Here is a 17,142-nt window from a genome sequence, read left to right as displayed (position 1 = left end):
GAAATGTGATGGCCAGAACTCCCTTTGGAGTTCAATTGTGCTTGTCACACTCCTGGCTCCACCTCCAAAGTCTCCTGGCTCCACCCCAAAGTCCACAGGTATTTCTTGAATTGGACTTGGCAACCCTAATGCTCCCACCCCACACATGATGGTCTTTTAGGCAGCTGAGATGTTCCTCTCCCCCCCACCCCGCCCCGTCGCCCCTCTGCTTTGTCTTCTCACCGTGTCCTGATACTGGACCAGGTAGCATTTGCAGACAGGAAGTCAAGCTCATGTCGGTAGCTTCCTGGTTTTGCAACCCACAGGGAAGCAGTTAATGCTCGGGATCAGTTCCACTGCAAATGGAGTTGCCAGGTTCTCCCTTCCTGGCCACCAATGGTAGAGTTGCCAGATCCAGGTTGGGAAATTCCTGGATATTTGGGGATGGAGCCTGGGGCGGACAGGGACCTCAGTGGGACACAATGCCATAGCCCACCCTCCAAAGCAGCCAGTTTCTCCAGAGGAACTGATCTCTGTAGTCTGGAGACTAGCTATATAATTCCAGGGGATCCCCAGGTCCCACCAAGAGGCTGGCATCTCTACCTGGAGGTTTGAGGGTTGCCAACTCCTGCCTGGGGAAACTCCTAGAGATTTGGGAGTAGAACCTGAGGAGGACACTATTTGGGAAGAGGAAGGGCTAAAGTGGGAGATAAGTGCAACAGAGTCCACCCTCCAAAGCTGCCATTTTTCTCCAATGAGACTGATCATTGTAGGTGGGAGATCTCCAGGCCCCACCTTGAGATTGGCAACCCTAACTGCTGAGGTTCATGCCTCCCGAATCACATCCTCTCCAGGCTTCCCACCGACATCTTGAGGAATGTCTCCAATTCAGCCCAGAGTTGGCAACCATTCGGTGTTGGGGAGGGAAGAAGGTTGAATGTAGTGTGTGACCGATTTCGCATTCAGCACTTGCCTCAGTTTTACTGTGTGGTTGTTTGCTGCGATTGGTGCTGAAACCGATCCATCGATTCAAATCCTCTTCAGACGTCCTCTTTTTTTTGTGTGTGTGTCTGTCCTCTTTTGGGCTCTTTTTATTTTTATTTTTTTTTGGGGGGGGGAAAGGATGAAAATGTCCTCTTTTGGGGATTGGAAGGTTAGGAATATATCCCTGTTTAGCAATCATATCACAGGTGAAATAGGAGATATCTTTCAAATGAGATTTGTCATAGTGATCGTCCCTTGTTTGAAGCAGTCAGTCAGGAAACATCTCCCTTCTTTTGCTTTTCTAAATGTGGTAACCCTAATTAAAAAACAAACAGCACCCGGTTACATACCGGGTTCGCTACAAAAGTGCTGGTTATTACCTTTAAAGCCCTATATGGTCGAGGACCTGCCTACCTGAGGGACCGTCTTTCCCCATATGAGCCCCAGAGAGCACTGAGGTCAGCAGGGAAGAACAAGCTGACTATCCCTGGGCCAAAGGAGGCCAAATTGCAGAACACCTGCGCACGGGCCTTCTCCATCACAGCTCCATACCTATGGAACCAGCTCCCGGAAGAGGTGCGGTCCCTGCGGAGTCTCGACCAATTCCGCAGGGCCTGCAAGACCATCCTTTTCAGGTTGGCCTTTGCAGATTGTCGATTAAGGATCGCTGAACAAATGGATCCGCCAAAATGATTTTGCCCAGGGATCTTCGCTATCATGTAAACTGACAGAATAGCGCCAGGAACACCACTGTCCCTGTCAAGTTATGTTAAATGTATATTTAGAATGGTTTTTAGATAATGTTGATTTTAAAGTTTTGTATAACTACTGCATTGTATAATTTTATGGATGTTGTTAGCCGCCCTGAGCCTGCTTAGGCGGGGAGGGCGGGATATAAATAAAATTTTATTGTTATTTATTATTTTTATTATTATTATTATTAAGACAATCAGAGTTTAATTCTGGGGATTAAGCTTTCATGTGCATGGACACTTTTTTTTTTGCTTTTTCAAAACATGGTAATCTTAATTCGGGATTGGGGGGTGGGGGGTGGGACAAAATTTGAGTCCCGTGGCACCTTTAAGGGCATACTTTTTAAAGACCAACCAAGTTGAATTCTGGATATAAGCTTTCGTGTGCATGCACACTTCTTTTGTTCCTTTTCAAAACGTGGTAACCTTAACTCAGGAAAAAAAGAACAAAATTTGAGTCCAGTGCCACCTTTAAGATGCTTTAAGGCCAACCAAGTTTAATTCTGGGTGCACACGAAAGCTTAGACCCAGAATTAAACTTGGTTGGCCTTAAAGAATTAAACTTGGTTGGCCTTCCCTGGAGTGGAACTTGTGTCGGATCAATTTGACTCCCTGCCTGAATCTACCAGGGAAAAAAGAGACCGACCAGTTTCGCACTAGACCTTTAATCCTGGTTTCACTCTGTTCCCAAACTGACGTTCTACACTAGAAACAGAGAATCAAAGAAACCAACTCTACGATTCTCTGATTTTAGTGTAGAATGTCAACTTGGGGCAGGACTTAAAGGAGGCTTGAAAGTCTAGCGCGAAATTGGTCAGAGAATGAATTCACAATAGGTGGCGTGCTCGAAACGAATTCCTATCGAGTTATTTTTTTTTTTAATGCAGCCTAATGGAAAAAGAAAGGATCCTTGGTTTCTCAGACCTCTGAATTGATGAGCGATCTGAATACAGTCGTTTCATCCCTCGGGAGACGGTGGCATTTGTTTCATTTCTAGTCTTTTCTAAAGTGAGAATTTAGAAGGCAAAGGGGGGGGGGGAAAAAAGGAACGAGGCAGGTTCCACCGAGATTTGAACTCGGATCGCTGGATTCAGAGTCCAGAGTGCTAACCATTACACCATGGAACCGCTGCAAAAATTTAGCTCTCGGGCTCCCTCTAAAGCGTTCGCCTGCCTCGCTCAGCCGTTCCTTTCCAGCACCAGCAATGCCGGCGCTTCCCGCTTGGCGGCGCTGCAGCCAATCTCAGACCCGCGCGCTCACCCAGCGCGCAGGTGAACAAAGCAGGAGTCGAGCGGCACCTTTAAGCCCAACAAAGTTTCATTCAGAATGTAAGCTAGAAGCACACTTCATCAGACCACAGTATGGAATGGCAAGGAGTCCTAAACGCAGAGGAAGTGGGCAGTGAGTTAGTATGCAATCATGGAAATGATTGTTAGCAGATTAAAAAAGCACAAGTCGGGGTTTGGTGTTTTGTTAGTTAGTGTTAACTGGGCTGAAACAACAATTAAGTTGGAATAGCAGCTTGATGTCCATGTACTAAACCCATTACGTATCCTGGCTGCCCACCTGGATCTACCAGCATGCAGGTGAATTCAAGGCGAGCCAGGATCTGGTCAGGGGAGGAGGCGAGGGTGCTGTAGAGCATGTACAGAGTGGGGGCAGAAAAGGAAAGGTCCCCTTGTGCAAGCACCAGTCGCTTTCGACTCTGGGGTGACGTTGCTTTCACAGCGTTTTCACGGCAGGCTTTTGACGGGGTGGTTTGCCCTTGCCTTCCCCAGTCATCTCCACTTCCCCCCCAGACCTGACCCCCAGCAAAAGCATCCAGTGCCTCTCCCCAAAATACCCTCCAAGTTTCAAAATGGCTGGACCAGGGGGCCCAAGTCTATGAGCCCCAGAAGAAGGAGTCCCTATCCGTCATTATTTCCTATGGAGGGAAGGCATTTAAAAGGTGTGCAGTCCCTTGAAATCTGATGACCAGAACTCCCTTTGGAGTTCAGTTGTGCGTGTTACACTCCAGGCTCCACCCCCAAAGTCTCCTGGCTCCACCCCCAAAGTCCACAGGTATTTCTTGAATTGGACTTGGCAACCCTAATGCTCACACCCCACCCATGATGGTCTTTTAGGCAGGCTGGGTCCTCATTTGACCGCCCTCGGAAGGCTGAGCCAACCTCGAGCCGGCTACCTGAAGACCCAGCTTCCGCCGGGGATCGAACTCAGGTCGCGGGCAGAGCCTAGGACTGCAGCGCCGCAGCTTTAACACTCTGCGCTGAGCCGTTCACAGAGGGGAGGAGAGGGTGCTGCTGAGCGTGCACAGAGTGCATTTGACTCGTGCTGGGGAATCAGGAAGGCCCCCAGCCGGCCCCCTTTTCCGTGCTCGAGGTCCGGTAGGATCCCGGCTGGAAGGAGCTTGCGGTGCTTGCCTGGGGCCCTTTAGCAGACTTTCATCCCTCTGTGGCTAGCATCCTCTGCACATGCTCAGGGGCACTCTCCGGGGCCCGAAAGGAGAGGCGCTTTTAGCCTTCCTGAGGCGGAGACTGGGCCGCGCTCTGCACGTGCTCAGGCACCCTCCGCCACGTCAATTGCAAAGCCCCTCCCGCCTGCAAAGTCTACGATCTCTTTCCACTGCCGGTTCCTAATCAAAAACCCGAGGCCGCTCAACCCCTCAAATGGAGGCCGCCGCTTCTCCCACCCCTATGGCGCGGCCCGCGCTCTCCCCTCCGCGAACCGGAAGTGTCGTTCCCGAGCGAAAGCCTGAAGGCGGAGGCGCGTGACCCGTGACCCGGAAACGGTTTCCCCCAGAGCGGAAGCCGGCTGAGGAGGAAGCGGTCTGCGGTTGGCGAGGGGCCGGCTGGGGGGCGGGACCGAGGCGGAGGAGGAAGCAGCAGCCGCCGCAGGAGCAGGGAGGGGCCGCGTCGCGTCGCGCCCGGTCGGTGGTTCCTGGTCAGCAGCGGCAGCCGCGGAGGCGTCACCATGGGGGGCTCCCGAGACGACGAGTACGACTACCTCTTCAAAGGTGGGGCCTTGTGGGCGGCGCCCGGGGGTGAGGTGGGGGTCAGGCCACGCCCCTTCTCTGACCCGCAGGGGGGCAGTTGGGTCGCGGAGGGAACTTTGCGTCAGTCAGGGAGAAAGCCCCGCCCCCAGAGGCCAGGCCCCGCCCCCCAGAGCTAGGCCCCGCCCCCAAACTGATTTCTGAGTTCCAGTGCTGGTTTCTTTTCTCTGAGGCTAGGCCCCGCCCCCAGAGGCTAGGCCCCGCCCCCAAACTGAGTTTTGAGTTCCAGTGCTGGTTTCTTTTCTGTGAGGCTAGGCCCCGCCCCCAGAGGCTAGGCCCCGCCCCCAAACTGAGTTCTGAGTTCCAGTGCTGGCTTATTTTCTCTGAGGCTAGGCCCCGCCCCCAGAGGCTAGGCCCCGCCCTCAAACTGAGTTCTGAGTTCCAGTGCTGGTTTCTTTTCTCTGAGGCTAGGCCCCGCCCCCAGAGGCTAGGCCCCGCCCCCAAACTGAGTTCTGAGTTCCAGTGCTGGTTTCTTTTCTCTGAAGCCAGGCCCCGCCCCCCAAACTGAGTTCTGCGTTCCAGTGCTGGTTTTTTTTTTTCTCCCCCCCTCCAAGGAAATCAGGCCGGCTGGCGTGAATCTCGTTTCTTGCCTCTACGTCCTCATAACAACAACAGCCCTGCCTGGTAGGCCACTCAGCTATTTGCTCTGGCAGGGGAAGGGGGAGGCGAGCCAGAGCCCAGGCAGACACTCTCAGCCCCTCCCGGGCTTTCTTCTTTTTCTTCTCCCCCCCCCCCCCAAAAAAGTTCAGGGGTGGGGGTCATTACCCCCTCTAAGCCAGGGATGTCCAGACGGTGGCTCTGGAGCCCCGTGTTGCTGTTTCACACATATTGTGTGGCTCTTGAAGCCCCCACCGCACCATTCTGTCTTTGAATCACTTCTTCAAGCCAAGCCGGCAGCTTGGAGAATGCATTTAAAGTTAAAGTTAAAGTTGCTTTCTTTCCACCTCAGTGATAGTCAAGGGAGAGACACCCCCCCACATGCTTCCATCTCCCCTTCCCCCTCCCCAGAAGAGTTTACAGCCTGGGGTGGGGCTTGAGGGAAAGGGCTCTCCCATTTGTGTGAAACAGCTGCTGATGCTTACATGAGAGCCAGTTTGATGTAGTGGTTAAGTGTGTGGACTCTCATCTGGGAGAACCAGGTTTGATTCCCCACTCCTCCACTTGCAGCTGCTGGAATGACCTTGGGTCAGCCATAGCTCTGGCAGAGGTTGCCCTTGAAAGGGCAGCTGCTGTGAGAGCCCTCTAAGCCCCACCCACCTCACAGGGTGTCTGTTGTGGGGGAGGAAGGGAAAAGAGATTGTGAGTCGCTCTGAGACTCTTCGGAGTGGAGGGCGGGATATAAATCCAATATCTTCATCTACCTCACAGGGTGTCTGTTGTGGGGGAGGAAGGGAAAGGAGATTGTGAGTCGCTCTGAGACTCTTCGGAGTGGAGGGTGGGATATAAATCCAATATCTTCTATCTTCTTCTACATGAGAGTAATCCCTTTTCATGTGGTGCCACTTAACTTCTGTCTGGCAAGTAGGATCAGACTGTTCACTGGTTGGGGCTGGCTCTTGTCTGATGCAGGATTTCCCCCCTTCTATCCTGGTGTCCTAATTGTTGGGTCTGTGGTGCTTAACATGTGTGAAGGCAAACTCCGGTTACCTTAATAACAGTTAAAAGTGCAGCTGATGTGTGTGTGTGGGGCGTGAATGGCAGTTCTGGCTGAATGAAGCCAAGATCCACCTAGCCCCAGTGGCTAGCGTGTGCTGTGCCAGGCCTTGAACCCATGAAGCTGCCTTATACTGAACCAGACCCTTGGGCCATCAAGATCGTCTGCCAAACTGGCAGCAGCTCTTCAGAACCTTGCACCTCACCTCCTGCCTGGTCCTTTTAGCTGGACAATTCAGGGATTGAACCTGGAACCTTCTGCATGCCAAGCAGATGCTCTGTCACTGAGCCACGGCCTCTTCCCCTTGTGCACTTGATAACCCTCCATAACAAACCCCTGCTAGGCGGGGGGCATTGTTTAACCCACTGGGGGACTCAGTCCACCTTCTGACTCTGCTGCCTCTCTGGAGCTGGAAAGCCAGAAGAATTGTTAAACTGTTAAATTGTTAAACTGTTCAATGAATGCCGTCGCCACGGAAAAACTGTATGATGTATAACACCAAGATTTTAATATTAATCTAATCTTAGAATGCTTTTTTTAAATTAGGATGATAAATTTTATAAATGTTTGATTTCTAATATGTATGTATGTATAATATGTGTTGTTTTTAATTGTTGAAGTGCCTGTGTTGTGAGCCGCCCTGAGCCTGCTTCGGCAGAGAGGGCGGGATACCAATTAAATGTTGTTATTATTATTATTAGATGCCTGGCAAGAACAATATGGGGATTCAGATAGGCCTGCGTTAGCTGGTTGACCGGAAAGGGCCAACTCCTATCTGCCCACCTTCCTAAACAGCACCATCCCATATAACGGAGGGAAAGGTGGAGGCTCTGCAGAGAGACTTTCAAATATTGAACTTTTCCTGCTCGGATTCAGAGTGCAGGAGCATTCTCAAAGAGAGGTGAAACTGTTATTCTTAGGGGCAGGTGTAATGCAAAACCCTGTGAGCTGTTGAACCCCCCCCCCCTTTTTTTTTTGCATGAGAGAGAGGCAGGTACTTGTTTGTGTTAAATATAAGAATGTAAGAAGCAGCCCTGCTGGATTAGGCCCAAGGAGGGTGTCTAGTTGTCCAGCTAATAGCTGACCACTGCCTGACTAGGCTTAGAACAGATAAAAGAAAGCACTTCTTCACCCAAAGAGTGGTTAAAACGTGGAATTCACTGCCACAAGAAGTGTCGGTGGCTACAAGCATAGGCGGCTTCGATGGGGGTTTGGATAAACATATGGAGCAGAGTTAGCCACAGCGTATTTTTGGAACTCTCTGTCTGGGGCAAGTGATGCTCTGTATTCTTGGTACTTGGGAGGAGAGCAACAGTGGGAGGGCTTCTAGTGTCCTGGCCCCACTGATAGACCTCCTGATGGCACCTGGGTTTTTTTTGCCACTGTGTGACACAGAGTGTTGGACTGGTTGGGCCATTGGCCTGATCCAACATGGCTTCTCTTGTATTCTTAAATACAGACCCCTCTCTCTGTCATCCCCCATACTAGTCTGTCTTGTGCCTCTGCATCAGCTTCTTCTCTCTGCCCTTTTTTCCATGTTGGACATTTAAAGGGTCCTTACAGGGTACTAGTCCTCAAGGAACCTTATTGAAAGGTTTTGGAGCAATAGTCCATTACCATAAAGGAATGAATGCTGGCTCTGGCCAGCAGTGTTCCCTCTAAGCTGAGTTAGTGTGAGCTAGCTCACAGATTTTCAGCCTCCAGCTCACGCATTTTTGACATGGCTCGGGAAGGATGACCCCAGAGCACAATAATATATGCAGGAGCTCAGAACTTGAATACCAGCAGATCACAAAATGGAATTTTTGCTCACAAGATTCTGCAGCTTAGAGGGAATATTGCTGGCCAGTACTTTCTTTTATCTTTCAGAACACTGTTAACTGGTTCCCTTCTTGCTGTTTTCGATAGGATTTTCCTAGATGCCAGTCCCTCACCTGGGGGTTTGCTATAAAGGCCCCAGGTCTTTAGATGCCTTCACAGTAATTCCCTTCGGGTGTCTCTGGTCTGCAAAAGTACTAATTATCTTGGAAGCTGGTGTATTCGGAAAGGAGCTTTTTGTCAATATTTGTATAATATCTGGCACAGTGATGCCTTTTAGTTTTGGGCCCCAGGCGTCCACTGGAGCCAGTTTGGTGCAGTGGTTAAGTGTGTGGACTCTTATCTGGGAGAACCGGGTTTGATTCCCCACTCCTCCACTTGCACCTGCTGGAATGGCCTTGGGTCAGCCATAGCTCTGGCAGAAGTTGTCCTTGAAAGGGCAGCTGCTGGGAGAGCCCTTTCCAGCCTCACCCACCTCACAGGGTGTCTGTTGTGGGGGAGGAAGGTAAAGGAGATTGTGAGCCGCTCTGAGACTCTTTGGAGTGGAGGGCGGGATATAAATCCAATATCTTCTTCATCTTCTTCTTCAATAGGCCTTATTTTGGAGGTGGGAAGCTGACTTTAATCTTGTGGAGGGAGGGAGACTTGTTTGTTTTGGTCTGTGTGGGTCTTTGGCAAAGCACTTCGGTGTCTTCTTTTCTGCGGCGTTTGCTCTGTGGTTCTCCCCCAACCCCCTGCGTTTGAGTAGAAAGATTTAAAAAGAAAGATTATTTAGAGGAAGTGGTTAATAAAGTCGTGGTCTCCAGCCAGCTGGGAAATGATCTAGCGTCTGAACCCGGTTGTTAGAATGTGTTGAAGGGAGTCGTAGACATTATATATATATAAAAAAACCTCATCTCCCCTCCCGGAATCTGGAGACTTGTTTTTCAATCTCGCCTGCTTCGTAAAGGTGCTGCGGGTGCAGTTCTGTTTCTTATCTCACAAAGGAATGCGATCGCTGCTTCCTTTGCAGCCGGGCGGAGAGGTGGCGGCTGAGGCAGCTTCCCTAGAACTGCTGAATGCGGAGAGACGTCATTCACAGGATCTTGAACAAAGATCAATCAGCGGCGGTGCCACCAGCAAGGGCAAGCGGCTGCCTTTGCGACGAGGCCGGGCACCGCTCTGTGCAGGCCGGCGTTCCGGGGAGGTCGTTTGGTGCCCTAGGAGATGTTATTGCGGGCCCCGGTTTCACAGCACAAGCCTGGCGAGCAGGATCTCACACCCGCTGATCTCACTTCCCCGCGTCATTGTCACCGCATAACCATTAGCAGCTCCTTTCGGGGAGCAGCCGCATCCTTCCTCCCATGGGATTTGCCTGCCTTCCATCCAGGTGGCTTTTTTCAGTGGAATGTTTTTCTCCCCCAGTCGCAAACTTGGCTGGGTTTGGCATGAAGCTGCTCAGATAAGGGGAGCTTTGTCATCCCCGAGGAAAGTTGCGAAAGCGGATGAATCAGGGCTTAGAGAGTGTGAAGACAAGCTGTCCTTGGAAGGGTTTCTCAGACTCTGAGTTTTTTTGTTGTGGCATCAGCCCAGTGTGCCGCTTTTCGTGCTGCCACCCGACGTGGCCTGCCAACCCCAGAAAAGGCTAGCTGGGCTAGAACTTGTGCCCAGGAAGTCTCAGGTGCTCTGCCAGCATCTTCCTGGCTCCAGTGTTCACCTGTTTCCCTCCCCCAAACCCTCTCTGGTCCAGACGGACCGTTCTTTGTCCGAAAGGCCGGGAGCGTTTTCACATTTCAGCACCCCCGTGTCACTCACCCCACGTGTGCACAGTGCCACCAAGTTGCAGCCAGCTTATTTATTGTATTTACTTTTTGGATTTATGGCCCGCCCTTTCCCATAATGGGCTCAGGGCAGATTACAACATAATAAAACAATTAAAAACCCAACAATAAAACAAGCAGAGAAAAGAGCCTGGGTGGTGTCAGCACACGTTGTGGAGACCTGTAGGGTTTTCAAGGCAAGAGACAAACCGTTTGCCTTTGCCTGCCTCCGTAAAACGACCTTGCGCTACCTCGGTTAGTCTTCCATCCAAGGACTATCAAGGGCTGACCCTGCTTAGCTTCTGAGATTGGATTAAACTGGGCCATCCAGTTTAGGGTATCACTCGCTCTGCTTCTTAGCGTTTGCAATGTGGGAATCGCTTGGCATGCCTTGTTTGGTGTAGTGGTTAAGAGTGCGGACTCTTATCTGGGAGAACCGGGTTGGATTCCCCACTCTTCCACTTGCACCTGCTGGAATGGCCTTGGGTCAGTCATAGCTCTGGCAGAGGTTGTCCTTGAAAGGGCAGCTGCTGTGAGAGCCCTCTCCAGCCCCACCCACCTCACAGGGTGTCTGTTGTGGGGGAGAAAGGGAAAGGAGATCGTGAGCCGCTCTGAGACTTTTCGGAGTGGAGGGCGGGATATAAATCCAATATCTTCATCTACCTCACAGGGTGTCTGTTGTGGGGGAGGAAGGGAAAGGAGATTGTGAGCCGCTCTAAGACTCTTCAGAGTGGAGGGCGGGATATAAATCCAATATCTTCATCTACCTCACAGGGTGTCTGTTGTGGGGGAGGAAGGTAAAGGAGATTGTGAGCCGCTCGGAGACTCTTCGGAGTGGAGGGCGGGATATAATTCCAATATCTTCATCTACCTCACAGGGTGTCTGTTGTGGGGAGGGGAAGGGAAAGGAGATTGTGAGCCGCTCTGAGACCCTTCGGAGTGGAGGGCGGGATATAAATCCAATATCTTCATCTACCTCACAGGGTGTCTGTTGTGGGGGAGGAAGGTAAAGGAGGTTGTGAGCCGCTCGGAGACTCTTCGGAGTGGAGGGCGGGATATAAATCCAATATCTTCTTCTTCTTCTTGTTTTGGTGCATAGCCCTGCAAGGTGGGCCCCTGAACTTTCTCCGTCAGTAAGTTCTTCCTAAAGCTTTGCCGAAAGCTCTTTTGATCTAATTTCAACCTGTCGGTCGGGGTCTGACCCTCTGGGGCAACAGAAAATGGACCGCTGGTTCTTCCGGACTAAAACTGGAGAGACTCCCAGCTCTGCCAGCTCCAAGCAGGCTTACTTGTCAAGTGAGAAGTATGCCGTCCCCTGTGCATGGGTCACTGTAGGGCTTTTTTTGTAGCAGGAACTCCTTTGCATGTTAGACCACCACCACCACCCTCCCCGATGTAGCCAATCCTCCTGGAACTTACAGTAGGCCCTGTACTAAGAGCCCTGTAAGCGCTTGGAGGATTGGCTACATCAGGGGTGTACATCATGCCCTATGGGGCATGTTAGGAGCGTTGGGTCACGTTCGGTCATTGCCCTGATAGTTAGAGGGATCACAGTTGTGAGGCATGCTTTGGCATTCTTTATCCGTGGGAGTTAGTTCCCGTTCTCTTAGAAAGAGGGCTGTGTTCCGGAAAAGCATGCACAGTGGCCTCGGATTCCCGTGTTCCAAGAAGGAATTAATCCTCTTTTTCTCCCTGGCATCCTGGGAAGAGGTGAGGCACAGACCCCACATCGGTGACCTCCGGAAAAACAAGCCGGGCATGCATTGGCGTCATATTTCTGTGCCCACCTCCCTGGGACTGCTCTTGTCAAGCACAAAAGCCAAAGCGCATTAAAAATTGAACTGAAATAACAGCAAGCCTGAATCAGCGCCTGCAGCAGAATTCTGGGAATCCGTCCCACCACTCTAGAGTATTTCTCAGTGGATCCGCTGCAAGCACTTCAGAATAAACTGGCAATAGCGTCTCAGTTATATGTAAGGTTTTCCTTCTGACTTGAGGGGTGTTATTTCCCCCTCCCACTAAGTCCCAGCTGATTGCAAATGTAATAGGTGCTTTCTCAGTAAAATGTGTGAACTGGCTAATATCAGCACTCAGGAGTTCCACAGGTCTTTGCTTGCCTTTGGAGATTGCTGATAATCTATATCGGGGTGGCCAAACTGCGGCTTGAGAGCCACACGTGGCTCTTTCACACATATTGTGTGGCTCTTGAAGCCCCCACCACCCTGTTGGCTGGCTTGGAGAAAGCATTTCTCTCTTTAAATCACTTCTCCAAAGTCAAGCCAGCCAGCGGCTTGGAAAAATGCGTTTAAAGTTAAAGTTGCTTTCTTTCCACCTCTCGCACCCTCCCTCCCATCTATTTTCCTTCCTTCCTTCCTTCCTTCCTTCCTTCCTTCCTTCCTTCCTTCCTTCCTTCCTTCCTTCCTTCCTTCCTTCCTTCCTTCCTTCCTTCCTTCCTTCCTTCCTTCCTTCCTTCCTTCCCTTAAAGATCCGGCGTTCGTGTATTGTGGCTCTCAAACTTCTGATGTTTATTCTATGTGGCTCTTACGTTAAGCAAGTTTGGGCACCCCTCATCTATATCATTGAGTAAAATAGTGGGAAAGAGGAAGAATCCAGGAGGACCTTAAAGATTAAACAAAATTCGTGGCGGGGTAGAAGCTTTTGTGTGTCAGATGAGACTCACCTTGTACTTTCTGGCAGATACCATCATATCCCTTTTGAGAACAGATCGTGTAAATATTGTCTACTGGAACCAGATTCAATTATCCATATTCTTCTCCGTTGCCCCATGTTCTGTTAGATTCGCCAGCGGCTTCTTGATCCCGTTGTTCCTAACCTCTCTGGCCCTCTGGAAAGAATTACCCAGTTTTTACTTGCTGATAAACCTGCCAGTGACTGCATTAGTGGCTGAGTATTTGGCTATTGTACTATATTTTATTTATTTCATTCGATTTATATCCCGCCCTACCCCGCTGAAGCGGGTTACGCTATATCTAGGAGAAGACAATGAGTATTTGATTAATTCTGTTTTTAGTATTTTTTTTTCTCAGTGACATTGTCTTAGGGTTTGTAGAATCTTTCGGGCTCAATGCACAGCAGCCAAGAAGGTCAGAGCGCCTGCTCCGGCTGCAACGCCACTGAGGATGTTCTCCGCAGCTGAGAACGACACGTCTGGAAGGAAAACTTTCTCCAGTAGAACACGGCACTTGAGCCCGAAAGATTCTACAAACCCTAATGATGTTACCAGCCGTGAAAACCTGAAATCTTTGATGACGTTGTCTTAATTGCTTCTTTCATTTTAGATCCTGTTTGTATTTTTTAATTTATTATTGTGCCATTAAAGGTCTCAAATGCAACTAACCCGGCTACCCATCTCGATCTCTGGACTAAAGTAGATCTCCCCCCCCGCCCCGCCCTTCTTGCTTCAGTTCTTGTAGCTGGTTAACTTGTTTTCCCCTTCCTGTTTTATTACTGTGCATAAAAAGCGTGAGAGTGGGGTAATCTAGCTGGTCTCCACCCAGGCGCTGCTTTCTCCAGTGTACACCCACGGGGTTTTCAAAGCAAGAGACGTTCAGAGGTGGTTTTGCCCTTGCCTGCCTCTGCATAGCCGCTCTGGACTTCTTCGGTGGTCTCCCATCCAAATAGTGACCATGGCTGAGTCTGCCTGGCTTCCAAGACTGGGCTAGCCTGGACTGTCTTGGTCAAGGCAAGAAATATCTGGAGGTGGTTTGCCCTTGCCTGCCTCTGCATAGCCACCCTGGACTTCCTTGCTGGTCTCCCATGCAAGCACTAACCAGGGCTGAGCCAGCTTACCTTCCGAGAGCTGAGGAGATCAGGCTGGCTTGCAGGAGTTACACACATCTAAGCCAACACTTCCTGTCCGTCTGCTAAGACCAGCGCAACACCGCTTGCCCATTTGATGCCCGGCAGGCCTCTTTGCCACAGAAATGTACGCTTAATTGTTTTAAACCGGGGGTGTCAAACATGCAGCCTGGGGGCCAAATGAGGCCCCCGGAAGGCTCCTATCAGGCCCCCCAAAAAACTGGCTGTCATCTGCTTCCTTCTCCCTCTCTCTTGCTTCCTTCTGTGCATCACAGCTTGCTTTGCCAGGCTTGCTCAATCGCACAGGAGCTGCAGAGCAAAACCTCTATGGCAGGGGTGTCGAACTCATTTGTTATGAGGGCTGGATCTGATATAAATGAGACCTTGTTGGGCCGGGCCGGGCCATGTGTGTACCTGTTTAAGATTAGATAGTAGGGATATAAGCTTTATAAAGGATACTGACTGTCATGCACGGTTAATTTCCTGTATGATGGTTATAATATATTCCTATAATAGCTGGTAGTTATCTATAGTATCCCTTTTCTCTATCCCTCCATACCCTACTTCTCCTCTCTCATGTCCGAGCAGCTACCCGGCAAGGAATGTTTACATAACGGTATTGTCTGGCGGTGTCTTGGCACAGCATCTCCCACGTTTCATCTCAGGCGATTCTCAGGCCTTATCTCGGTCACGGGGTGGTGTGAGACAGTTATCGCTAGGTATGGGAGAGTTACTGTTATGCCCTTTGAACCTGATAGTGTGTGTTTGTAGCTGTGGAGCCTGATAGTGTGTGTTTGTAACTTTTGTGATGGCCTGTATAGTATCCTACATTCCTGAATTCCCCCAGTCTTCTCAAAGACAACGTATCACAAGCAACCTGAAGTTGAATAAAGAATGTATCTTTGATTAAGAAACAAAGTAAAAGGACAGGTCCTCTTGTGGATCAAAAACTGGCTAATTAATAGGAAGCAGAGAGTGAGTATAAATGGGCGGTCTTCGCAGTGGAGGACGGTAAGCAGTGGGGTGCCGCAGGGCTCAGTACTGGGTCCCATGCTCTTTAACTTGTTCATTAAGAAACAGGATACAGGACGACCTCGACAGGCTGGACAACTGGGCTAAAACCAATAAAATGAATTTTAACAGGGATAAATGTAAAGTTCTGCATTTAGGTAGGAAAAATCCAATGCATGGTTATAGAATGGGGGAGACTTGTCTTAGCAGTAGTATGTGCGAAAAGGATCTAGGGGTCTTAGTGGATCATACGCTGAACATGAGTCAACAGTGTGATGCAGTGGCTAAGAAGGCAAATGGCCCAGCCCAACAAGGTCTCATGTTAGATCCGGCCCTCCGGTTTCAAACTCTAGTTCGACCCCCCTGTTTCAAACTCTTCAGAAGGAGGAGGGCAGGGGGAAGCCAACCTGGGCCAGGGATTCCATTTGCTTGCAAAATGGAAGCAGAGCTCTGTGTGAAGCTGTCAGCCCAGCTGCAGAAACTGTAATAGAATTAATGTCAAGACCTTGAAGCGTTCAATTAAATCTTTTTTTTTTTTTTAGATCGTACGAGTCCTGTCCTCAAGAAGGGGCAATTCCACTCACCTGAGAGCGATGCGGGTGGGGGGGGGGGGATCTGAGACTGTGTTTGCACCAGTGTTACCTCTAAGCTGAGTTAGCGTGAGCTAGCTCCCAAATTTTTAGCCTCCAGCTCACACATTTTTCTCTTAGTTCGGGAAGGATGACCCAAGAGCACACTAATTTATGCAGGAGCTCACCACTTTAATGCCAGGAGCTCACAAAGTAGAATTTTTGCTCACAAGATTCTGCAGCTTGGAGGGAACATTGGTCTGCACCCCCAGTTTCCTTTGGAAGTCCCAGTAGGAATTTTAAAATCTACATAGCAGAGGGCACCTTATTAGAGTCATGAGATGACTTTTAGTTGAAGAAGAAGATGATGATGATATTGGATTTATATCCTGCCCTGTACTCTGAATCTCAGAGTGGTCACAACCTCCTTTTGCCTCCCCCACCCCCCACAACAGACCTGTGAGGTAGGTGGGGGGGCCATTCCAGCAGCTGCAAGTGGAGGAGTGGGGAATCGAACCCGGTTCTCCCAGATAAGAGAGCTCTGGCTGACCCAAGGCCATTCCAGCAGGTGCAAGTGGAGGAGTGGGGAATCAAGCCCGGTTCTCTCAGATAAGAGAGCTCTGGCTGACCCAAGGCCATTCCAGCAGCTGCAAGTGGAGGAGTGGGGAATCAAACCCGGTTCTCCCAGATAAGAGAGCTCTGGCTGACCCAAGGCCATTCCAGCAGGTGCAAGTGGAGGAGTGGGGAATCAAACCCGGTTCTCCCAGATAAGAGAGCTCTGGCTGACCCAAGGCCATTCCAGCAGGTGCAAGTGGAGGAGTGGGGAATCAGACCTGGTTCTCCCAGATAAGAGAGCTCTGGCTGACCCAAGGCCATTCCAGCAGGTGCAAGTAGAGGAGTGGGGAATCCAATCCGGTTCTCCCAAATAAGAGAGCTCTGGCTGACCCAAGGCCATTCCAGCAGGTGCAAGTGGAGAATCAAACCCGGTTCTCCCAGATAAGAGAGCTCTGGCTGACCCAAGGCCATTCCAGCAGGTGCAAGTGGAGGATTGGGGAATCAAACCCGGTTCTCCCAGATAAGAGAGCTCTGGCTGACCCAATGCCATTCCAGCAGCTGCAAGTGGAGGAGTGGGGAATCAAACCCGGTTCTCCCAGATAAGAGAGCTCTGGCTGACCCAATGCCATTCCAGCAGCTTCAAGTGGAGGAGTGGGGAATCAAACCCGGTTCTCCCAGATAAGAGAGCTCTGGCTGACCCAAGGCCATTCCAGCAGGTGCAAGTGGAGGAGTGGGGAATCAAACCCGGTTCTCCCAGATAAGAGAGCTCTGGCTGACCCAAGGCCATTCCAGCAGGTGCAAGTGGAGGAGTGGGGAATCAAACCCGGTTCTCCCAGATAAGAGAGCTCTGGCTGACCCAAGGCCATTCCAGCAGGTGCAAGTGGAGGAGTGGGGAATCAAACCCGGTTCTCCCAGCTAAGAGTCCGTGCACTTAACCACTGCACCAAACTGGATTTGTCAAACCAATTGATTAGTCCTGCAGTTTTAGCATAACGTAACATAACTAGAGTGGGAGCCCCCAGTCTTTTTGAGCCTGTGGGCACCTTTGGGAATGGGGTGCTGCTGCTGCATTCAGTCTCTTTTTATCAATGCTTGGTGGGCCCCACAAAAGGTTTCGGGGACCCCTGACCTAGAACATAAGATGGCATATTGA

General features: G+C 50.5%; 1 protein-coding gene and 1 non-coding gene across 2 annotated transcripts in view; one reads left to right on the top strand and one right to left on the bottom strand.

Annotated features, from left to right (window-relative positions):
- Positions 1-2,770: 2,770 nt before the first annotated feature.
- Positions 2,771-2,842, bottom strand: TRNAQ-CUG (transfer RNA glutamine (anticodon CUG)). The gene has a single exon. It is a non-coding gene; the product is annotated as a tRNA-Gln (tRNA).
- A 1,728-nt stretch (positions 2,843-4,570) lies between these two features.
- The window catches only part of RAB11A (RAB11A, member RAS oncogene family), a 31,619-nt gene continuing 19,047 nt past the window's right edge, over positions 4,571-17,142 (top strand). The window contains exon 1 of the mRNA XM_060260167.1: positions 4,571-4,728. Coding sequence (XP_060116150.1) covers positions 4,686-4,728 — 43 coding nt within the window. The 5' untranslated portion in view covers positions 4,571-4,685. The remainder of the gene's footprint in view (positions 4,729-17,142) is intronic.

Source organism: Heteronotia binoei, chromosome 19 (assembly GCF_032191835.1).
Source record: "Heteronotia binoei isolate CCM8104 ecotype False Entrance Well chromosome 19, APGP_CSIRO_Hbin_v1, whole genome shotgun sequence".
NCBI lineage: Eukaryota > Metazoa > Chordata > Lepidosauria > Squamata > Gekkonidae > Heteronotia > Heteronotia binoei.
This window is presented reverse-complemented; position numbering and strand designations above follow the sequence as displayed.